General features: G+C 36.4%; 1 protein-coding gene across 1 annotated transcript in view; it reads right to left on the reverse strand.

Moving 5' to 3' along the window:
- Xirp2 (xin actin binding repeat containing 2) overlaps positions 1-25,998 on the reverse strand; it is a 325,028-nt gene that overhangs the window by 39,159 nt on the left and 259,871 nt on the right. Inside the window, exons 3-4 of the mRNA XM_045148374.1 lie at positions 11,067-11,215; positions 6,457-6,594 (exon numbers count right to left, since the gene is read on the reverse strand). Coding sequence (XP_045004309.1) covers positions 6,457-6,594; positions 11,067-11,215 — 287 coding nt within the window. The remainder of the gene's footprint in view (positions 1-6,456; positions 6,595-11,066; positions 11,216-25,998) is intronic.

Below are 25,998 nucleotides of genomic sequence, written 5' to 3' on the forward strand. Positions count from 1 at the left end.
TTCTATATTGAACACACTTGCTATATTTTATCAAGACAATTGTATAAATGTATCTCTTTGTTGTTCTGTGTAAACTGTGTCACAAGGTCATTTCTTCCTTTTACAGATTCTTTTCTTTTCCTGACAAACATATAGTGAAACATGCTAACAAGTCAAAATATACAATACAGTAGTTTCAGCATTAATAGAAATGAAACATGGACAAACCACACACAGTCGAACACATGCCTTCTAGTCTTTCTCATTACTTCACTTATTAAAGTAGTATATAGCCTGTCCCTTCTACTAGGTTGGATTCATATTCTAATCATATTATTTTCTTCTCATACATCTTCTCTTAATGTTAAGAATTAGCAAATGTCATCTGCTCCCCCTTAAAAGCTAAGCTCCACTCACAATGGCCTCCTGGGAGTGTGGTATTCTTCCCTATCCTTATGCATATTACCCTGCATTCTGAAAGGGACAGTTTACCTTGTCATTTCTAAGATGAGGTTAAGCATGCCCCTCAAAAGAAAATCTGCTATTTTAATGGTTTTTTTTAAAGATATTTTATTTATTTACTTGAGAGAGAGGGAAATAGAAAAAATGGGCACTCCAGGGCCAATAGCCACTGCAAATAACTCCAGACACAGGCATCACCTTGTGCATCTGGTTTATTTATATTGGTTCTGGGGAATTGAACCTGGGTCCTTAGGCTTTGCAGGCAAGCACCTTAACCTCTAAGGCATCTCTCCATCCCTATTTTAATGCTTAAAATATTCACTCAATAGAGTTTCTGACTAGTCCAGCACATCATGTGACAAAGTATGTATAAGTATGTGCATTTCTGTTTATTAATTTTGGAGATGTTAATGAACTACTGTCTCCAAGAATTAGAGAAAGAATTGTCAGGAATGTTGAGGTATGAGGCATCTTGTTTGTGTTTTATACATGCATATTCTATGAATCATATTCTAAGCCAAGAAATCATTACCTTTGGTAAAGTGCCTGACATGGATGAACTGATTAGTAAACACAGGTGCTTCCCTCTTCCTAGTGTCTCTCCTTTTCCTCCTTTTGCCCCTGTCTCATCCTCTGCCTGCATTATGTATGTGTGCATGCTAAAATGCAACAATAAGAACTTTACCCAATATCAGAAACTTGACATTGAACCATCTGGTCTCCAGGACTGTGAGCCAATATATTTCTTCTTGTTATAAACTACTCATTCTGTACAATCATCTAATTAATAGCAGTGCAATATGGACTAAGATGGGTGACTGACTCATGGAATTATAACTCAGGCTGTCTTACTCTGGAATGAGAAGTCCTAACAGTTACCCCATTCAGCTTCACTGTGAGTACTGTCACTTTAAGTTATAATAGTCATTTAAACATAGTTCACATAATTAAAAGAACATCCAAGACACTCTTGGTCATAACCTCTGTGCTGATAGAGCTCTAGGTCAGGTTAGAGCTTCTAGTAGAAATTTGTGATCTCAGAAATTACATAGGTGCCAGAAACTAAAGGCAATTTTAAAGTATATGTGAAGAACACCACGATGTGGGCATCTGGCTGATAAAATTATATTTTGCTTGCTAGAAAATTATCACAGGTCACCTTCACAAAACTAAACCACACGGATGTCAGATTATATCTATCATAAGCTGTCAGAAATGTTTTTGATCAACCTAAAATTATCTAGAGATTGCCTCAAATGCACATAACCTTTCAGAGTATGAATGTTTACATTCATATTTCTGCAACAGCAGATGTAGATGGAAAACATATAGTGTTAGTTAGCTCATCAGAGCTGGCAACAGGGCCAGGGTCAGAGATAGTTCCAACTCTTAACATAGATTCCAGACAATGTCACCCGAAGGCAGTTAGCCGAGTGCTTCATTGCCTTGATTACTTCTGTAATGTTTAGAGCCACATCAACTCCTTCATATTTAAATTCCTTAAAAAGTTTTCAAATCGAGCAACTTCAGAAAAGAAGAGGTTTCCAAGGCCTCGAAATTAATACAGAATGCATTCCTCAGAGTTGCATATACATGGGGAAAGAGAAGACTCGCTTTAGATGATAGCAGCCAAACTCGGAGCGTGAAAAGACTACTGCTAAGGAGTCCAAGGTTTCTTCCGGAGGTACTGGATGTATTTTGAAGGTAGGTAGCATTAACACCACATAACTATACATTTATGAAAAAAATAACTGGGCTATATCCATAAGTGGGTGGGTTTTATGATATGCAAATTGAATGTAAATGAAGATGTTAAACAAGGAAAAAGACCTGAAAACCCAGTCCAGATGCCATAGGCTGAACATACAAAAATGAACTCAGGGGAGGCTCAGTTGAGGCCATTACACATTTATTTCAACATCTGCTCTGTACATTTTTAGGCCCTCTTTTGATGTTGAGAGGATTGATTTTTTAGCATATTCCTCCCATTAGAATCTGTGGTAGTAAATGAATAAAGAATGGCGCTTTTAAATGATCCTTTGCATTTTGGCTTGAAAGGCCAAATGATTTTTAGTGCTATAGAATTCTAAAGACTTATTCCTAAAACAAAATCTTTAAAAAGGGTAATAGGATATTTCCAGCCTTAATGTCAACTGGAGACTTTCTGAGTATCCATACTTCCCTAAGGAGGCTGGGTTGTCCACAGTTCCTGTGAAGGCAGTCATGATTATTTTGAAAAGCAGAGTCTGTATGAGTAATGTGAAATAGTTAGGACTAACCATCAGACAACCCTAGTCAAGGTTCCCCACACTATTCTCTTTTGTTTCTTTGTTTTTGGGAGACAGAGTCTCATTATGTAGCCCAGACTGCCCTGCAACTTGCCGTGTAGACCAGGATCTTATGATTTTCCTAACCCAACTGTTTGGGTGCTAAGATCACAGCTGTACTGTACTATATCTGGTCTCCAATCTGTGTGTGTGTGTGTGTGTGTGTGTGTGTGTGTGTGTGTGTGTGTGTAAGCAATTTATTTGTAAGCAAAGGCAACAAGAGGAGAGAGAGAGAATGGGCACACCAGGGTCTCCTGCCACTGGCAAATGAACTCCAGATGCATGAACCACTTTGTGCATCTGGCTTTACATGGGAACTGGGGAATTGAATATGGGCCATCAGTCCCTTTAAGTGCTTGCCATTACCTGTTCAGCCATCTATCCAGTATCCCATTCTATTCTTTAGAGAAGATGGATTTGGTCTAGCACCTAGCCTTCTTTCCCAAAGGACCCAGTATGATTCATTTTTCTAGTTTTCACATGATGACTCGACAGGCCAACTGAGATACTGACAGAACGGTAAGGCAGGACCAGTTTAGCACATGTATATGAGACATCATCTTAACATCTATGGCATATATGAATGCTCCTGTGCCTTATATCCCTGTTATGATTTAAATAAATACAGGCTCCCATGTTTCAGCTATTGGTTCCCTGCTAGTGGCACATTTTTAGAAGAGTGTGGACTCTTGGGGATATATGGCATAGCCAGCAGAAGTAGGTTGCTGGATAGAGGGAAATGAAGGATTAATGCTCATATCTCCTTCTGGTTCCACTTCAATAGGGGAAGCAAAAGTCTTCCATCACAGATCAAGCTACTCCACTTGCTTTCCCTACCATGATAGACTAGAAACTGTGGGTCAGAATAAATCTTTTCTCATAAGGTTTGAAAATAAATCTAATTTATTAATACCTATTGTTGCTTTATATTATGGTTTAATTGTATGGTAATAGCTGAGGTCTACTTATTCCTCAGGGAGAAAGTAATATGTCTAATGATAGTAAAGAAAACTGAAGCTTAGGATGTTTACTATAAGTTCAGAATCAGGCAGACACTAAGTGCATAGTTGCTTGCATGTATGTGTGTACGTGTGAGCATGTGTGCAAGGGCCTTTTGACACGGCAAATTAATGCTCACCTGGCTTTACATGAGAGATGGGGAATTGAGCCTATGCTATCAGGCATTGCAAGTACCTTTAAGTGCTGAGCTATTTCCCCACCCCAAGGTACCTGGTTTTTATGACTTCTTATGGATTGGTATTTCACACACACAAAGGTGGCCTACATCTTATACTACTGTCTACTTGCAAGTAGCTTATAGTGGTGAGACCTGTTTTGTTTGGCTTTATTTTTCCCAGCATGATTTTTGTGGATGCCCACAGGCTGAGAACTTCTGCTTAGATAAACAAGGTGCAGAAGTCTAAGCAAATGAGCATCCTCTGGCCATTGCAGTTTGTTTGAGGATGAACATGTGTTTTCCATTCAGAGCCAGGAGATGCTGAAGGTTTTTTTTTTCCCCCCTGATAAAAAGAGTCTGAGTCATGCTGGGTGAGATCTGGGCCAGCCCAGAGGGGAGTGAGACTAAGGAAATGAGAAAAAGAAATTTAATTTAAGTGATACTTGAAAAAAATTATGCAGTGTTTATGCTGGTCTAGACATTCTTCTTTTAGTCACTACAAACATTAATTAATTCATTGCTTGAGAACAACCCACAAGCAATATACTATTACAATCTTCACCTTATAATTGAAACTGAAGCATGTAGAAGTTACTTGCTTAAAGTCACACAGGTAACAGTTAGAAAGGGGACTTGGACTCAAGCTATCAGGCTTTCATATCTGTGCCCCCAACTATTACAAAAGGCCATATTTTGCCAACTTTTCTTGTATAAATATCCTTTCTCTGGCTGATTTCAAGCTACATAATGTCATCTGCTGAATTTAATAATTGGAGAGCTGGTACAAGCCAGCTCCAATTCATCACTGGTGCTTAAATCAAACCTGCCTTCTGCAAGACTGAGTTTTTGTGAATTTATAATTTTCCTTTGAGTTTAAGCCACTTTAAGATGGATTTTCTGTCTTTTGCCATAGGAGTCTTAACTGATACCCAGGTATACAGGTACCTTCTCCAAAGTTTCTCTGTCATACACAATAACCTCATGAGACAGGAAAATCACCCATCAGTTCCCCATCTCCTACCCATCTGAAACTGAGGCCCAAGTGGGTGGTGGATTTGGGTGATGCTACCTAAAGTGGCCACAATGTCAGAGTCAAGGAGATAATCAGACAATGGAGAAATGTGTGGTCATTTGCTCAAAAGCTATTGATAATTTCAGGGTGGAGACTACAGTGTTAGATTAAGCACAGGGCCCTTCTAAGAATTGAGGGGAGGCTTGTGAAAGTGCAAAGGCCACACTTGCAGGAAGCATGAAGGTGGTCCCGAGCCTCTGTCACTCAGTATGTAAGGGTCCAGATCTTAGAATCCCAAAGCCCTGATAGATGGCTGCACAGTCACCTTGAATAGAAAATGATCTTTCAAACAAATTCCTGAGATTTCTGTAAGGAATTTATTATTTTACTTAAAAACATAATTATATTTTATACTGATGACTAATTCCAAATAAACATGTACATCTTCCCCAGATTCATTCAGTCTTCTATGCTGTAATAGCTATCTATTATAACAAATGTATGCCCTGTCTTAATTTCTTGCTCATATTGTTTCCTTAGACAACTTTAGAAAGAAATGTTGTATAAATACTTTGAAATTCCTGTATTGCACATTTTCCATTCTTCAAACAAAATAAGACAATGAAAATAAATAGTTTAACTACTGGATTTTGAATCATTCTACCTGATGCATTTTTTGACTACCCTGACACACATAATACTCAGTTTCTTCGTTGAAAAAATTATGTAGTTCTATATATCCTGTAGATATTTTTAAGTAAAGCACACCCATATTTATTCTACATTACAAAGTTTAACCCCAGTAATTTCCTTTCCCTGAAAAACAGGTCAGAGACATAGGTATAGGAACAGCTAGTTACAAGAAGTTGTGATTTTTTTCCAAGTGCTAACTCATCTGATGAGTTTTTTTTTTTTTTTTTCATCTGATGAGTTTTATTACTTGGATTCTCACATTTTAAAGCCACTATATCTCATAACTCTATTTGATGATATATGATAATGAAGTAATGAAATGGGGAATTTTTATGTAACATAGCAGAAGTCTTATTATGTGGTTTTATGTAACATCTGGGTTCTACCATTCAATTTTGGATGATATTGAAGAACATAAGAAAACCCCGACAGTAAACAGCTGAATACTTCACATTTCATCTTCACAAGCAACCAGGAGGTAGTTTGTATGACTGTCACCTGGCAGCACAGGCTCAATGCAAACATTGCTCTCAGAATTTATGTTTACTTATTGACTGACCTCAGCTATTGAGTTTTCATTTATGTCTGAAACCTTGGAAGCTGAAATGGAATATTCCAGCATGCTCATGTGACATAATGTTCCAGGTAAGTAATGAAGCAGAGCACTATGTTTAAATTTGATTTTATAAAAGTATTATTTTTAAATTTGTAATGAAAATTACTCTACCACCAAAGACCAAGGACTTTTATATCAACAAAAGCACTTCAACTGGACATGGTTTATCTATTACCCACATGAGGATTACCTGCTCAGCTCTGTTCTGGTGGTGGTACTGGTACTGAGAAAAGGCATTGCAGGATGAAGTCATCTCATCCTTCTCAAATTGTTTCTTCACCTTGGCCAAACCACCAGGCACTGTGCACACTTCTGATTCCTCCATCACCTGTGGTGGTTCATGACAGAGGAAAATTCAATTTTACCCCTGTACAGGATGGGGTTATTGGGCTAATTTTTCATAAGAGCTGATAATTATTGATGGGTGGAAAACTAAAAAGATATTAACAAACAATTATTTCCATAGGCTTTTATTGAAAACATTAATAAAACTAGTTTCTCCAAATTGTTATCTCATTTATTAGGATTTCCACATAAAAGATCTTCAAAACATTGAGAAAATTCATTTATGTATAAAGATTAGCTCATAGAATGCATTTCCCCAAGAATATTTTGGTGGACTATGGATGTTAGAATAAAGGAATCAATTTTAACTCAAAGTAAAGTTGTCATAAAAATCTCAAACATGGACTGGAGAGATGGCTTAGTGGTTAAGCGCTTGCCTGTGAAGCCTAAGGACCCTGGTTCAAGGCTCTATTCCCCAGGACCCACGTTAGCCAGATGCACATGGGGGCGCATGCATCTGGAGTTCGTTTGCAATGGCTGGAAGCCCTGGTGTGCCCATTCTCTTTCTCTCCCCCGACCCTTTCTCTGTCTGTCACACTCAAATAAATAAATAAAAAACAAAAATTAAAAAAATATCTCAAACATGTAGAGGCAACACATTACCAAGTATAATAATGGACTCAAAAGTTTACTTCAGGGCTGGGGCAATGGCTTAGTCATTAAGGGACTTGCCCGCAAAACCTAACAAGCTTGGTTCGATTCCCCAGTGCCCCTGCAAATCCAGGTGCACAAAGTGGCATATGCTTCTGTTATTCATTTGCAGTGGCTGGAGATACTGGTGTGCCCATTCTCTCTGTATTTCTGTCTGTATATCTCCCTCTCTGCTTGTAAATGAATAAATAGCTATAAGATTGTGGACACCTGAATTTTAAAGAAGAAATTTCGTTTTTGTGATGTAAGGCAGCTTGCTATGTTCTCATAGTCACTATGTAAGTGTGGGCATAGCAATTTGAATCACATCTGTCTGTCTTAATCATTAGCCTTAAAGAATAGGCAGGAAAATAACAGCCACTCTATTCCAGAATTGACACATCTCAGAATTCAGCTATGAGTACTGGCATGTTAGAATCATGTGGCTTTAACAGAAGAGCTTGAACAGATGGGCTCTAGTCTGTCTATTCTTGACATGTATTCAGATATGAGAGATTTGAGTACCTAGCATTGGAACCAGCTTGCAGAGCAACAAAGAGTGCTTGCTACCAGGCCTCAGACCTCCCAGGGAAGTGCAGAAGGAGCTGAGGGACTTTGGGTTTGATGACTCAACACCCTCCAGAGCCTGGAAGGCACTCAAGTCCAGATAGGATATCAACTGACAAGTAAGCAGACCCCATCTAGGGCCTCATCCAGGGAGCTTCCAGATCTACTTGGAGCTGGCTGGTGCTTCAGTGACATTTCAAACTAAAGCAGGACTTCAGAAGTGTGGTCCAGTCCTGACATAAATAAGCTTAGGAGCATTGTAAGTCATAAGTAGCCTCAGAGTTGAGGTTCACATATCATAGACTGTGGACTCCACGAATCTTAGAATCTTTACCCCAAACATGGTTTTAAAAAATGACACAAAACATGCATTTATTTTAGGATTAGAGTTTCCTATTGCCAGGAATGTTAGGAGTTTAAGCTCAGATCCAGGGCTGTATGAATTACTAGTAAATACTAACGTATGCATTACCAAGTTAACAAAGTTTCCAACTTTCATAGATTATTAGACATTTCAAAATATTTACATTAGCCCACTGTAAAAAGACATATTACTGTATGCTTCCATGAAATCCTGCAACAGACTTTAAATGTAAGTCCTAATCAATTACTATCATTTGATATGTGTGAAAGTCATGAGAAAATATGATATCCATTTCAAATTAAAGAGAGCAAAGAAACAAACAAATTAAGGGCAAGCTTTTTTTTCCCTATATATCATTTGTTCTGAAAATATAGCCTCCCTGGAATTGATCATATGTAAATAATGTGTAAATATTAAATTACAGAAATTAAAGTAATCATTGTCAAGAACATTATTATTTCAAACAACTATAAGTGGTGAACAAATCATATGCAAATTAATTTTCCAAGCTTCAGTAATTATATCAAAAAGTGGACAGTCTTTAAGCAAATGCATTTTCATAAAAATATCAACCCTTTGTTGGACAGGTCAGTCATCTACCAAGTGAACTAAAACACAGATATACTCATTCTTCTCTCTGTTAGCCTTATGCTTTGGAATTTGGCCACATTACACATAAAAAAGTACATATAGCTGATTATTTTTCATAGCAGAGCTAATGCTACTTCCCTTGCTATCCGGATGCTACCATGATGTATAGCAAATGTTTGTTAACACAATAATAATGGAGAAAACATTGTCTTGAGCTCAGCTTGCACAAGAAAGACCTCCCAAATGAAATGGTGGGATTTGCCCAGGAAGCAGTACATGGTTATAGTTCCAGGGACACCTCCTTGTTCACATGTTCACCTCTTGGCATATCCTTATTTAGCACCACATTCTAAATGCTCTGACTAATTCATGTTATTATTTATGACCACATACCCGGGATTCTTTGGGTTGAATCTTTTTATTTACACTTATTCTGTGTTCCTTATGTTTTGTCTTGGAAATGAGATTTGCAATGTAATGGGTTTGTCAATAATAATGAGTTAGTTTAAATACTGAACACTTAAACCCAGGTAAACATTACATAGTCATCAATTTTAAATGTAAGACCCAATCAATGGCAAAGAATTGTCCTTAGGTTATAGAGATAAATAAAAATAATATAATTTGTGGAAGCAAACAGTGATTTTAATTCTTGCCCTGATAATACTTTGGGCTAAAGTTCCTGAACTATTTATTTTACAGATGTAACAGTGTAATATTTTTCTCACATACTTTTGTGAGTTTAACAAAGATAAAGAGGGATAAAACTACCTGGCATAGAATCTAGCATTTTTATTTTCTGGTCAGTACATGTTACTTTCTCTCTATTGACAGGGCTTTGGCAAGTATTTCATGGGCTTGTCTTACATGTAGACCCACAAAATGTTAGCTACCTTACTGTAATGCAAAGGAAAATGATCATTTGATGCCAATAACCAAACATGGTAGCTATTTTCTTTGCTTTGTATTTTTACCAGGATTTCTGTGAACTGATCTTAAAAGTTCTTATGTGTCATGTGTACATTGATTCACAATATTTGGGACAAATTAAATATGGTACTTTGGGAGCCAAAACACTTTCTCATATGGTAGAGGGAAGTTGAATTCAATTAAAAGATTATTGGAGTCAACAAACTAGGTATTTACTTTAATTTCTTACTGTCTTTTCAAATTTAGCTGTTTCCTTAAGAATAATGTATACAATTTAGAATTGATTTGTGTGAAGTGATATTCCAAAATCTTCCAGCAAGTGGCATCACCTAAGAAGATTGGCAGAGGACAGTGTTAAAATACTATTTATTTTGGAAGAGATATAGTTACTCATGTGACTTCTGTGCATGTTTTCCAAATCTATGCTGCATCTAAAATATGTCTTAATGACTGTATAAAGCTTAAATGTCATATAGCACCTAGGTAAGGTTAGTGAGCTTGGCACAGTGACACATATCCATATCTCTAAATAAATTGTAAAGAAGAATGTTGAATAGCTATTTTAAAATCCTACCTTTTGAATTATCTCTCTCACACACTGTTTGTCTCTTCCTTTCTCTCTCCCTCGCTACATACACTCATGTATACCACATGGCTAATTTAGAGATTATAATTATAAAAGTATATTCTTATCTTCCATTAAGCTGAAGAGTACAGAAAATAGAATCCAACAAATTTTTTGAATATTACTTTATACTGGTTGGCTCTAAAAATTGGTGGTCTCTGAATCCTGCAGGCTCCTATAATCATAATTAGTTTAGCAGTGTGCCTATACTGCTAATCTCCCATTTCTATGTTGATTAAGCCTCTGTTAATGGATTCAGTCCATACAAAGTAAAGCAAAAGAAATGATACTGCCAGAGAATGTAAAGAAATGATTTATAAGACCAAGGAGGGCAACATGAAAACCCACATTATTAAAATATGAAATTAATTCCCAAACTTCCCAAGGAGAATAGCCATAGTTTAAGTGATAATGACAATAATAATATATTTATACAGTTCCTTGTGACTAACACATAAATTATCCCTTGATTCTACACCAAGACCCTATGCAGTAGATGAGTATTCCCATTTTTCAGTTAAAGGAACTGAAGCTCAGAGAGGCAGTGGGTAAATAATTAAAGTTCATGCAACATATAAGTAGCACAAAAAAGCTTAAATTCAGATGATCTGAATTTGATTCATACTATTTTTTGTCCTTTGTCAGCTTGATTCCAATGTCTAGGGACATTCTTGCTTTTGTAAAATAAAAAGAAATTCTAGGCAGATAGCAAAGATCACTTCATGCAAACTTATGAAAAGGTGCTTACATTAGCTGAGAAGCTGCGGCAGTCACCCCTGGAAATAGCTGCCTGATACCTCGCCATTCTCTCCTTCAGGGGTACCAACTCGTGGAGATTCTGCTCCTCCTCACTCCCAGCAACACTGTCTTCTGTGCGCTTAGTAGGGCAGAAAGTCTCTGTAAACAAACACACAGCAGTCTCAGATGTGTGTTAAGCTTAAAAGAAAACAGCTTCAACTTACAAAAAATAAGGACTTTAAAAAATTTGGTCTTAAATAAAGATATGTCATAATAGTTTTAATGTTTCATGATCAATCTTTTTTTTCTACAATTTTTCAGGCAAAGCAAGAACATACCTATAGAGAAGCATATGCTTATGAAAACATTAAAAATATTTTCCTTCCTTCCTATCCCTGCAATTATGATGAGAAGTTTTTCTTTTTAATAGATATGTAATGTTACTAAGTAACATTCTCCAAACACTCTGTGTTGTATCTTTTCTAAATGCTGTATGAACATTATCACATTTGTTTCTCTAAACCTGATGAGGTAAGTGCTATTACTTTCTAAAATTTATATCTGAGAAAACAGAAGCTCATAGTGCCTCCAAAACTTTTTGTGTATTAAATGAACAATCATAATTTGAATATGGTTAGACTAAAGTTTTAGCAAGTCTAAAAACAGCCCTCTGCTACTTTCTTCACCCCCTTAGTGCTCAAGGAGGTACACTTAGCTAAAATATGCAGCTATTATGAAAACTATAAACTGAAGGTATTTTCCTTTTATTCATAGAGCATGTGTTACATAACAAAGAGTATCAACAGAAACAGCTTTTTTTTTCCTGCTCCCCATTTCAGAGTTTGATATTTTCCCATTACCATTCACCATACCAAAATCCAGTTGGTAACAATCACTCTCCTGTAAATAGGAAGAGGATTGCAAGACCACAGCATGATAGTTAGAAAGACAGAATGTTCCTAGCTATTGTCTAGTATCAACCTAATCTAGACATATGGTCTGGACATAAAGAATGAACATGTGCCATAGTATTTTCTTATGCGCAAAGGACATCAGGGCCTTTATAGTTATGCGATTCTCCATTGTTATTTAGCTTATTATTACATGCTTTTCATCTCAAATGAGGGGCAGTTTCAGTCAGTGAGTGGTGAATGGCTTCAGTGTGTGTGTGTGTGTGTGTGTGTGTGTGTGTGTACTGTCTACTCATGTAGCCTGCAGTTCTTGCTTTTCAGGCTGGCAGTTTCTTTGGACACCACGTATGGCTCTTTGGAGTATTCTGGTATGCATCTTGGTATAATATGATCACTGTGGAACAGAGTCAAAGCCACCTCAAGTAGTAGCATGTGAAGAAACTCCCTCCATCAGCTCTTTCTCCTCAGCCCTCAGCTTACATAATAAACAATCTCATTGAGTTTTTGTTGTTGCTGTTGTTGCTCTCAGTGTCATTAACTTGTATGTGGGTTGATAAGAACAAATTCTGTGGCTGAGAAAAAAATAAGTCATTTTCAATTTTCTCCCTCCCAGAGAATTTGGAGTTTCATTGAGACTTCTTATTCAACTAAACATTTATATACACCTTAATAACAATAGAACATACAATAAATATGCAATATGTAAAGGAGTAAAAAGTGATATGGTATGAATGCTGCAATTGACTTTAAGACACTGATATGTTAACAACAAAGTCAGCTCTCTTGGAAATTCATCTCTCATCCCAAACCACATCTCCTGCAAGAATACACAGTCCCCATCAGATATCTGATAACAAGTGATTCCCACAAATCATGGAAAGTCTTTCCCAGGGTAAAAGAAAGATATTTTCTCTTCCCTGTGGATTCCCCATATACACAAATGAATTAGATTTATGTCAGCAGTGCTGTTCTTACTTGGCTGTGAATGAACACTATTTTATTGAGCATGACCACTCAAGTCTTCTTCATATTAAAACATAAATATTATATTGTGTATTGTTCAAAAATTCCATCCTTATTTTATTAATCTTCATAGAAACCAAGCTTGTTTATTTTTGATAAAATTTACAGGTAGCGTTCACTTATGAAGGATTCAATTCTTATTATATTTCAGCAGACAGTAAAATATTCAAGGCTTTTTTTTTTTTTTTTTGGTTTTTTGAGATAGCATTTCACTCTATCTCAGGGTCTCCTGGAATTCGTATGTAGTAATTCTCAGGATGGGTTGAACTCAGGGTGATCCTCCTACTTCTACCTCTTGAGTGCTGGGATTAAAGGTGTGTGCCACCACACCCAGCTTTCAAAACTATTTATTCAAGACATCAGTGGCCAAAGTATTACAACATTTGTATACTATTTCTTATGGTCCTCTTGGCTTGGAAGAAGATGCAACATTTTACCTGTGTGCTCTCATTTCTTTTTGCCCCATAAGTAACTGTATAATCAGGTAGGAACAAGGGATAGAAAAAATTGCGGGAACAAACAGTAGACCACATTGTTTCATGACAATGAACATCTAAGTCACTATCTGACAGTTTCTTCAGGGATAAAAATCTGATGCTTCTTGATTATTCTAATGCTGTGTTCTCAGGGAGTACTACTGACAATACCTGAGGTAGATTTTAGCCAAGATTATGCATCCCTTTCCTTAGGGATATGTGGGAAAGAAAAGGGGACTGGGAGATGGCCATCCTTATCATGCTTCATTTCAAATGACTTGGGTGACACTGAGTTTATAGAGCAATATAAAACTAGCTTAGAATATTTATTCAAAGTGTAAAGGATATAAAAGAAATTAAGATGACCACTTTTAAAGAATACTTGTGGGAAAATAGGAAAGAATTAAGCTGATCATTATGCAAACTAGGCATGGGAGCCACAAGTTAAAAGCTAACATACCCTGAGAAGAAGGGAAAATGAAAAAAAAAAAAACAAAACTTGAACACCAATTCCTGTCAGAAAGCACGATAAGTTTTGATATCATAAAATGATTTTACTAGTTTTCTCTCTTGAGTGCATGCAATTCATTGTGCAGATAAGTAGGCCTAAATTGAAAGAAGCAGAATAATTTATCCTGTTGTTTTCAGAGGTAATAGCATTGTTGTGTTTAGAATCCATCACACACCAAAGATAGAACACCTTCATTTATGCATTTATACAAATATGAATGCAAGTCCATTAAAATATTTATTCTTTTTGTAGCATAGCAAAACTCATAAAGGAAAATAACATATAGAGAAGTACTTTAAAAGAAAATAAAGTAGTAAAAATTGTAATTAGCTATAATGACAAATATAAGATGCCATAGAGAAGAGTGACTTTTATAACTGTCCTGAGAGTCTTAGAAAAAAATATAACATTATTTGTATAACACAAAATTTTTATAAAAGTTAAAAATCCAATTTATGTTCATTATTGTCTTAATAACTAACAAAACATTGTGTATAGAAGTTTATTTCTTAGTTCCTCAAACATGTATTCTTCTTAAGCTCTTAAAAATAAACTCAATCAATGGACAAAATTTTCTCAAGTTATAGGAATTGATTAAGCTTTTCAGAATTGTAATATGTATGGCTTGTTCCTGTTTAGAGCATCTTTTATTGCTGCAGTGCAGTACTGATATGCATATTCCTCCTCCTTTCTTGGACAATTATCATCATGTATGTAGCCAGTCACTGAAATGATTGCATAGTCACCCTTCTGTGTTTCCTTGAAGGGGTAAGGTCAAATGCCAGGGACAAAAAACAATGAGGAATAGTCAAAGTTATAAGTATGTCCTGAGTTTTCTCCCTAATCTCACAGTTTCTATTATTAAAAGTAAAAGAATTCTTAGCATATGCACAGATTCACATCAAGATATGTTCCATAAGGGACATTGACACATTTGATATGCACTATCCTCATTTAGCTGCTCAGAAAAATTCAAACCTGGAATTAAGTGCTTTATTACAATTATATATTAGCATGACATTAAGCAGTGACAAGCAAATGCAATAAAACAATTATCTAAACATATGAAGTGTTGTAAATAAGATCTTCATAGAGTAGAAATTTGGAAATAAATGTCAACAACTCAATGCATAAACCTAGGGTCAGTGTGCTGCTCCAAAATGACGACAAGTAGAAAAACATCCATGCAGAAAATTCTTAATGTATCCATGTTACAGGGACAAGGGCTTTGTCACTGTCTCATTTAGAAAGCCAAACTTTCATCTCAACACATTTTTCTAAATGAAAATATTTCTCATTACCTTTGAAATATGAGAAGCACAGTCCCAAAATGCAGTTCTGGATAGAGTCTTACAAAAGGATGACTGCATGACAACATAATTGGTTCCAGGTTGAAATATAAACAATGTTAACAAGTTGATTTAAATCAGCTCACATATGTATTATTTAAATTTATATGAATCACATTATTTTCCTTTTGTCTGCCAAATATAAACTTTGCAAAGTTTACATTATTGAAATGTCATAATAAATCATATAATTCCATACAATGAATATTCATTGTTACAGCAACAATATCCCCAAACAATCAAAAAGCCTGGAGTGTGAAGTAGAAAATACTTTTCATTTCATAAAGAAACTGTGTTCTAGCATCTGGATTGGAAAGCTTATATTAGCCATTACTAATATGCAGCAGAGACCAAGATGAAATCAAAAGGCAAGAACATTGCAAGTGATAAGAAAAGCACTACTATTCAAGTACTCACAAGAATTAAATACATATGCATGGCAATAAACACAAGCATGCATGTTTTAGAAAAGAAAACAATTTGCATTAGCAATAGTATGAAAGAAGATAAGAAGATGACAGATGTGAAGAACAAAACAAAATCCAAACAGTGCATTTCAGTGTGATAGCTGGGGAAAAGGCAGAACACGTAGTATATAATAAAGGAAATGTGTTGCTGAAAACTAAATTTAGGTACAGGTGAAAAGTAATCATAGGTCAAAGTTTACATTGAAAGACAAAGATAGATAATTACAGAAGATGTGGGCAAAAAATTTATACACACTAACACACATCACACACATATGACAATTATACATACATGATGTCTATATATTTATATTTATATATTTATCTACTACAATACCATATATATATATATATGGTATTGTAGTAGTTTCTAAAAGGAGACTTAGAGTTTATCTGCAGCACATACCCCTTTGGGATATCAGTGGGTTTGTTGCTGGAGAAAGCATCAGAAAAGTGGAAAGCCCACTGTGAGTCATGTAGCCAACCATGAGAATATAAGACAGAAAAATGCAGAAAAGATAAAATTTCAGCACTACATATAAATTGTGGGGAGAAATTGTGTGGTAAGTTTGTTGAAACATGAAGAGATCATCACCACATAGCAAATTGTAGGTGGGATCACCTTTGTGCTAAAGAGTTAAATTATTTTATCTAGTTTGACATTTTAAATTTTCTTAATGTTTGATTAACAATTTTCATTCATGTGAATTATTATTTTGTTCATAATCCACTCTCATTACTTTGTTTTGTTCTCATCCCCCTTCCACTGAATACCTTACTGTCTCTAACTAGTCCTTCTATTTGATTTTTTCCTTCCCCCATCATTCATGATGACATGTTGATGGGTCCAATATTGTGCAGGTAACAATAGCTGCTGTGAGAACATGAATGCCATGGCTACTTGGTGACTAGAAGATGTATGAAATATTTACTAAAGTGATGATTATCTTTAGAGTAAGATGATACAAAAAGGATTTCAACTGGATGTTCAAACATTACAGAAGTCAACATGTGTACAAAGATTGTAGGAAAGAAAAACTAGATTTGAATATCCTATACATTAAAAATATCAAAGTAAATATTTTAAACATTTTGTTGGAGAAAAGAAACTGGAGACAATTGTGATAAATGGGGTAAATGTTAAGTTTGATAAAGAACAATGAAAGGACAGAAAAATGTTAGCATCATTCAACTATAGATAATAAAGAACTTTAAAAAATGATTCACAAGGAAAAACTAATATCAGAAGTATATCAAGTAGTTCCTGTGTCAGACACTGAGGTAGAGACTATTTTTGCATGTTTATCTCCTTTTCATAGATAAGGAAGTATAAGTACTGAAGGTTCATAGACTGTCTCTTACTCCTGTGACTGTCAGGGCTGGGAGAAGAGCCAGACAGACTGGCACTATTTCTGAAGCTTAGCTATAATTCTATGCCAACTGCCAAGAAGCACAAGTTGCCCCAAATCAGCCAACCAGTTAGCTTCCCCAGTCAGCCTCCCCAGTCAGGTCTTGAAGAATTTCGAACAACAAAGACATGTATTTCTGTTGTACACTGCCTCATGTTGTTAAAAATATTTTTAAAAGTCCTAGATGATTAATCATAATTATGTCTCAATAGCAAGTTAACTTGTTTAGAAGAAAAACAAGATTTGAACTAATTCTTTCTGAAACTTTTATACAAAAAGCCTTTCTTTAGTCTTAAGAAGCAGGTAGAAAATGTTGTTGGGTCCTATGGAAGCCTGGAAGGTCAACACATCCCTAATCACCATTATCATGAAGACAAGCCCTCCACTACTGATGTGATAGTAGCCTTACTGTTTAATTCTGAATATATCATAAAGAATGCAGCTCTTTATTTAGTACTAAGAAAATTGATTTAGGATTGAATTTGAAAAGTGATGAACTAAATTCTATCAAACCTAAATATTTGACCTGTAACTGAGTTTTAATTAGTGACACCAATAAACATATGATAGGCTCAGAGCCATGAATAGGATTAAATTTTTCTATAATTCTTAGTATTTGTATATCCCTTAGATGATAAGAAAGTTCATTTCTGTAAGGATTTGAAAATGCTGCTGCCAAGCCAAATTTGACTTTCATGTATTTTATCCTTATTTGAATATTATAACCCCAACAAAAAAGAGAACAAGATGAGAGAGCAAGTGTAGGACAGTCTTGAATTAATTCACTTTTATTCCAGAACAAATATGAGAGAGCAAAAGAATCAAACAAGTGGAAGTATATGTCATAATAGCACAGACTTTCTTGTGGCACCTTTCTAGCATGAGAAGGGTCACTTTCTGAAATTAACCACCCTGCTACCTTATTCCCACCAAACACATTATATAATTTCTTGTGTAATTGTCACCTTCCCAGGAACACTTTTTTTTTTGCATCTGATTATTGTTCTAAGCCTTACTCAACACAAAAGCATGTGCCTCATGGAAAGGAAGAGGAAATGTTATCCCTTCCTAGGAAGTATTCCCTAACCAGTTCTCTCCTTATTCAATTGATACTGAAAGACATCTGGCAAACCTAGATGCTTATGGGAGGTAGCCAACAAGAGCAAGTCTTGTGTTAGAAAGAATATTGGGCTGGAGGGATGGCTTAGTGGCTTAGGCATTTGCCTGCAAAGCCAAAGGACCCAGGTTCAATTCCCCAGGACCCATGTTAGCCAGATGCACAAGGGGGAGCATGCATCTGGAGTTTGTTTGCAGTGGCTGGAGGCCCTGGCACACCCATTCTCTCTCTCTAAGTCCCTCTTTCTCTGTAAAATAAATAAAATATTTAAAAAGAAATATTATTGTATATTCAATAGATTTTTATTTCATGATTCTCAGGACCTTTGATTATGTAACTTTACATGAAACAAAAAAGGCCTTTTGTTGATGTAATGGAAATAAAGATCTCAAGATGGAAAATTCTCCTGGATTCTCCAGGTAAGTGCAGTGCAGTTCTAAAGGTCCTCATAAGTGAGAGGGGATGGCAGAAGAGTGGGAGAATTGGAATGAGAGAGGACAGAAGGGAGGAAGGGGGAAGGGAGGGAAAAAGAGAGACATATTGACCCTGGTCTGCTGGCACTGAAGGTGAAAATAATCCAGGCAGTTTATGGCTTGCAGAAGCTAGAACAAAAACAGGAAACCAGTTCGACCAGGGAGCTACTGGAAGAAGCTTGGTCCAGATATCACCTTAATTCCAGCAAAATAGAGTATTTACTGCACACACACACACACACACACACACACACACACACACACACACCTGTCCAAGACAGAAGTCACTACACAGTAGATACTTTTACATGTATATTGCAACTCTTGATCTTCCAAATCATGCTTATATGTGTAATCCTACTATTGTATAGTAGAAATATCTTTAAAATTATTCTTTACTTGCCAGAGAAAATATATACGTATATGCATACATATGCACATGCATGCACATATACACTCATGAAACTTTAAGTGTCCATTTAATTCTAATTTTAAAAAGTAGAACTGCAATTTCTAGGTGTGATAATATCTTATTCTACAAAATGGTTTATTGCAATTTAGCACCTATGCCCTCATGGGCTTGACTTCTAGTAGTAGAGCGCTTTTGAATGACCAAAATTTAGTATCAAAAATGTGATACTCATTAGGATAAAAATATTGCATTTTGGATATATCTGAAAATTTAACCATACTGCTAGCAAAATTTTAATTAATTGCTTAGCTTAGAGAATTTGCCAGTTAAAAATCAATAATTGAATAAAATGATTTAAATTTCAATGAAATGTCAAATAAATGGAACCATTAAATGTCTGTAGATGACATAACTTTTTCCTGTCTTCTGCTGGCCATGTCCCTACCACAATCACACTTATCACCTCATATTCATTATAACTATCAATAAATGGATATCTATTATGCATTAGTCATTTTACTTACATTATACCGTTAATCTCCATAACCTTATTTGGTACGTCATTTATTTCTGTTTTTAAGAGGAAGAAATGATGATCAAGAGACTAAATTTAAAAGTGGCCAAACAGGTATTCCTGAATACACATTTGCTTAATTCTGCAATTCTCTTTTTTATTAAATTGTTATATTTCTTGAGGGAAGTAGAGATCCAAGGAAAAGCAGGCACATAGCTAAAGATCACAGGTGGAGGGCCTGTGTGTGTGGGGGGGAAGCATGGAAATAAAAAAGAAAAGTAAGTTTAAGGAACTCTTGCCATGTGAGAAGTGGGAGGGGATAAAGAAGCCCGTGTGAAAAGGCTAGAGGACCCTCTCAGCTGTGTCTAGACTGACATTCAGGTCCAGCTGAGAGAAAACTCACCTACAGCTGGAGTTTTCAAGTGGTCAGAGCTGCAATTCTCTTATGTGAATACAGTCTTACTAAAGTATAATGCTTTTAATTTCCAAATAAAATTTAACTAATGATATGAATACTTCCTCCTGCCATCTGAGTATTTACACATAAATCTTTTCCAGACATTGATTTCAGTGTAATCTGAGATAGATTAAAGTAAAACCAATACACTAATTTCTTCAGCTCTAAGTAGCTCATCTCCAGTTCTTATAAGTTGACTTTAGAATAGAAATGAAAGGAAGTTGATCTTCTATATTGCCTTGGTCATTATAGATGACACACTTGAAAAATGGTTAGTGTAGACCCAAGTGAAAAGGGAGAGAAATGCACTTTCCTGTAAGTGAATGGAATTGCAGGCAGAACCACTGCTGGCATTCTCTTGGGATTTATTCTGCTCCAGGCAGGAGAGGTGAAATGACTTTTCAATTCGTTTTCCCTGGTTAAAATGTGCCTTTCTCTAATTGCTGAGGGTATTTGATACTCAGTCCCATTAGGGAAGCCTACTGTTGACCAGTAATAGTGCTGTAGGTACCAAGTAGTCACCATTGTATCTAGTAATGCTCTTCATCAACAGGGAGGGAAAGGAAAAAAAAAAAAAAAAAAAAAAAAAAAAAAAAAAAAAAAAAAAAAACAACAACACTACAGAGATCCTCAGAAGTGTGGTATCCTAAGTGCTGATCTGACCTTATCTTAAAAACCAGAAATCAAGTAGGTTTTATCATTTTAATTGTAACTCCTAAGCAACGAAAAAAAAAAAAAAGTTACAGATGGACTTTCTTGCTGAGGAAGCCATTTGACTGAAGACACTCCAAGTGGGATACTTTATGGAATAGTGACTGACATTTGATATATGGAGTATCTTTAGGAAATTGGAAACACCTGCAGCCTTTCTTTACCAACCACCTGAGTACCACTTATTTTCACAAGGAATGTAAATAGATACAATATGAGAAGGCCAATCAGACTTCAAGGACTTGAAATGTCACATTCCAATTTCCACTCCTGCCCTCCCTTAATCCAGATTGCTAATCACAACATTGAAAAATTGTAATTCTGTGAGCACCCCAGTGTGAGTTCCCTGTGTGGATGGTGTATGGTAGAAATGGTGGTATGGAGTGCGTAGGCCAGACCCCTGTCTCCAGGCTCCTCCAATACCCTGGACTGGGTTTCCTGCACGGACAGTGTATGTGCAGGCATGGCAGTATGGAGTGAGTAGGCAAGACCCTTGTCTTCTGGCTCCTTCAAGCTCCTGGGTCTGGATTCCCTGCATGAACTGTGTGTGGGTGGGTAAGGCAGTGTTGAGTGAATAGGCTAGACCCTTGTCTCTAGGCTCCTCAAATTGCCCTGGTCTTGGTAGGTGTCATTGTGCCTTGTTGGGGAGGCCTGCTCCCTGAATGAGCTGTGGAATAAGGCCTTTTGCTCTGGTATCCTGACTGGCCAGTGGATACCAACATTCCTGTTCACCTGAGACAGAGAATGTATGGGCCAAAGGACAAAATCTTGCTCCCATCTTAAGAAAAGAAAGATTGTCCCTAAAATGGGTAGAAAATAATGCAAAAAAAAAAGAAAGAAAGAAAGAAAGAAAGAAAGAAAGAAAGAAAGAAAGAAAGAAAGCAAGCAAGCAAGCAACGAAAGTCATAAAACTGAGGGATCTCCATCAAGGATGTCCAGTCCTACAATGGAAGCCTCCAATGAAATCAACAAAAATTATTCATTTCCAAAATGAAAACACAACAACCAATGATATCTTGATCAAAAATTCACTGAACTGGCTGCAAACCATCAAAAAACATTGGTATCAATGAAATTGAACAAAATTGTCTCTTACAGCACTCAGCTTTTGATAGTAGGCTTAACTTGGTGGAAGAAAATATTAGAACCCTCCAAAGAGATATGAATAAATTGAAGGTGTGTCAAGAAATGGAAGAGCTCAACAACCAGTTGATTAAGCTTCATGTAAACTTGATAAAATGCAAGAATGAATTCCAGGAAGCATCAAGAAAATCAGAACTTGAATTGAAATCATATATCAACAAGGAGATGGACAGAATGCAAAAACAAACAAACAAAAAACCAACAACAGAATATAAGAACCAAATAGAAATTATGAAAACTTCTCTAGAACCCTTCACAAACAGAGTTACTCATATGGAAGAAAGAACCTCTGATCTGAAAGACAAGACAGAAGAAATTGATTGGGAGGCCAAAAACTTTGCTAAATTCAAAAAATCAAGTGGACAGAATATGAGGAAACAGTGGGAGTGGGATACCCTAAAATGATCAAATAGCAGGATCATGGGTATACAAGAAGAAGAGGAAATCCATGCCTGAGGCATAGAGATTCAACAAAATCATTGAAGCAAAATTTCCAAATCTTTCAAAAGAGATGTCCATCCAGATACAAGAAGCCCACAGAACACCAAACAGACAGGACCAAAGAAGAAACTCTCCAAGACACATCATAGTTAAAAAAAAACAAAAAAACAAAGAGATAGTTTTAAAAAGCAGCAAGAGAGAAACAACATAAAAAGGCAATCTCATCAGAATTATTTCAAATTTCTCAGTGGAAACCATGAAAGCCAGAAGGGCCTCGAATGGAATACTTCAAAGTCTAAAATTACTAGGGCTTCCAACCCAAGCTACTCACCCAGCAAAAGCATCCCTTATAATAGATGATGGTGATGCCAATAATGTAGACTGGAGAAAAGACAGCACTTCAACAAATGGTGATGGACCGATTGGACAACCATATGTAGAAAAATGAAACTAGATCCACTCATCTCACCATATACAACAATCAAGCCCAAGGGGATTAAACACCTCAATATAAGACCTGAAACTCTTAATTACTGGAAGAAAAAATAGGAGTCACTTTCCATTATATAGGATGAGGAAAAGACTTCCTGAACAAAACCAGAGTAGCTGAAGAAATTAAACAAGTACTCAACCAATGGTATCTCATGAAGCTACAAAACTTTTGCACAGGCAAACTATACCATAAGCAGAGCCAGTATATTACCCACTGAATGGGTAATCTTTGCCAGATATACCAATGACAGAAGCCTAATATATAGAATAAAGAACTAAACAATAAAAACTCAAACAGCCCACTATAAAATTGGGGCAGAGAACTGAATAGAGAGTTCTCAGAGGAAGAATTACAAAAGAAATACATAAGAAAATGTTCAACATCCCTAACCATTAGGAAAATGCAAATTAAAACAACTCTGAGATTCCACCTTACTCCAGTAAGGATAGCAAACATTAAAATATCAAATCAAAACAAATGTTGGCGAGGCTATGGAGAAATAGGAACACTCATTCACTGTTGGCTGGAATGTAAACCAGTACAACCACTATGGAAATCAATACTGAAACTCCTGAAAAGAATGAATATAGAGTTAGCAACAGACTCTGTTATTCCCTTCCTGGGAATTTACCCTAAAAACTCCACACCTCAGTTCAGAGATATTTGCTTTATCATGTTTATAGCTTCTCAATTCATAATAGCTAAGAACTAGAATGAACCCACGTGCCCTTCATTGAATTAATGGATAACCAATATGGACTATATCTATACAATAAAATTCTACTTAGCAGTACAAAAAACAAAAAACAAAAAAACAAAAAAAGACATGTGATGTATAGAGAAATGGTTGAACTTGGAAGAGATCATTCTAAGTGAATTCACACAGTCACACAAAGATAATCATTGCATGGTCTCACTCATCTGCAGTTCCTAACCTGGATCAGCCTGAGTTGCTGACATACCTGAATTGCTTCTTGAGGCTTGGACAATAGGGAGGGTAGGGCTTGGTGGAAGGGAAAGGGTGAGGGGGACACAAAACTGAACCCCAATTGAACTGGTGCCATAGCATCCTATATCCTAGATGTTAGACTAAAAGGTGGAACCCACAAGAGGATCTTAGGGGGAACATTGGCAGTTGGTGAGATGAAGCCTTAAATCTCTCCTGTTTATTTTATCTTTTTCTTTTCCCTTGGCACTGTCCTGTAATTCCCAGAAGTAGGATGTGGTTTATATCCACAATGACCTGTTAATCAGAGAGACTAAATCTCCCAAAACAAACAAGAAAGACTTCTGTCAGAGCACTTGATTTCCCACTGGAGTTTAGTGGTAAGAACCTACTGCTGGAGACATCATATACACTCAGCATAGACCATGGAGAGACCTGGTTGAAATCCAGAAGATATCCCGTCTCCAGGCATTAGTCCATCTAGTGCTGGAAGGCCCTACATGAGCTACCAGGGGAAAGTAGCTGATGTCTGTCCAAGCAACTCAAAGTCTAAGTAACTTAGAAGCAAACAACATGACATGATTCTTACACAAGTCAATAGTGGCACATAGTCATGGTGGGTAATCAGCTGTTCTTGGATTGGCTAATAGATCCATTCAGTGGAAAGGAAACCATATCTGGAATTGGAACTGGGAAACAAGTCAGAATCATATCCATATAACAATTCTGCTTCCCATTGTCGAGTTCCCACTAATCTTGAGCTATAAGTTGGTTATACTCATTCTCTCTAAATTAATAAAGGTTATCTCATTTAACTGGTGCTGACTTCACTCTGCATTGGAGAATATACTTCTCTTTTTCAGATGGGGACAGGTCCTTTGGGGATACACAAACCAATGCACTCCATCCTGGCTCCAGGTAAACCACATAGGAATTGGGGACATGAGCAAGAGTCCTGCTTTCTTAGTGAATCTGATATCAGCACAAGGGTGAAGGAGATAGACACTGAGGACACTCAACACCTACCAAACCAGATATCCACAGGCACCTAAGAGACCATCACTGAAATAGACTTACAATGCACCCAACATGGCTCAGAAAGTTTTGCAGAAGAGGGAGTGGAAAGATTGTTAGAGCCACAAACTGGGCCATTTTATACAAAGACATTTTCTCTTCTCCATTACTGAATGCTGCTCCCATAAAGCATGACCCACAATCCCCATGGGCTTGTCCTGCATCCCCAACAGGAAGGACTCTTCAGACAAGCGGCAGGGAGGAGGGGAAGGATGGTACCAGCATGTTGTTTTCATACTAAATATGTCCATGTCTAATAAAAATAAATTAAAGAAAAATTATACTTGTAAGCCAGGCAAGGTAGAACACACTTGATCTTATCATGTGGGAGGCTGATCCAGGAAGACCACAAGTTTAAAGCCAATAGGGATTACATTGTCAGATACTGTCTTTAAAAAAAAAAAAAAATGATTGTTGTGCTGGAGAGATGGTTTAGTGGTTAAGATGTCTGCCTGTGAAACCAAAGGACCCAGGTTTGATTCCCAGGACCCACGTAAGCCAGATGCCCAAGGGGCATGTACATCTGGAATTTGACTGTAGTGGCTAGAGGCACTGGCATGCCCATTCTCTCTATCTGTCTCTCTTCTCTCTATTTCTCTTTGCTCACAAATAAATTTAAAAAAAATTTAAATGGTTGCTTACTGCTTATAGTATGTGATTAAGACATGTCTTCCCACTTCTCTCATTTTCCATAATCATAACGATTCCTCCAGGACAAGCTGTGCCTGTTAGCCTTTGTCTTGAACATTTCATTTTGAAAAGACAGACTCTGAGAGGACTGATTACTCATCAGCTCTGGACCCACAATTTGCGATTTATACTGTGTTTGTGACATTTATGCTTTGACTTTCAGTAAGTTTCCTTAATATCTTAAACCTCCTGTTTCTTACCTAAAAAACTGGAAGAATGAAGTATAATTATATGGTTACTTGTGAAGAGTAACTGAAAATTATAACTATAATAATAAATAAAGAGTTGCACATACACACACACATATATATATACATATATACAT

This window comes from Jaculus jaculus, chromosome 4 (genome assembly GCF_020740685.1).
Source record: "Jaculus jaculus isolate mJacJac1 chromosome 4, mJacJac1.mat.Y.cur, whole genome shotgun sequence".
Taxonomy (NCBI): Eukaryota; Metazoa; Chordata; class Mammalia; order Rodentia; family Dipodidae; genus Jaculus; species Jaculus jaculus.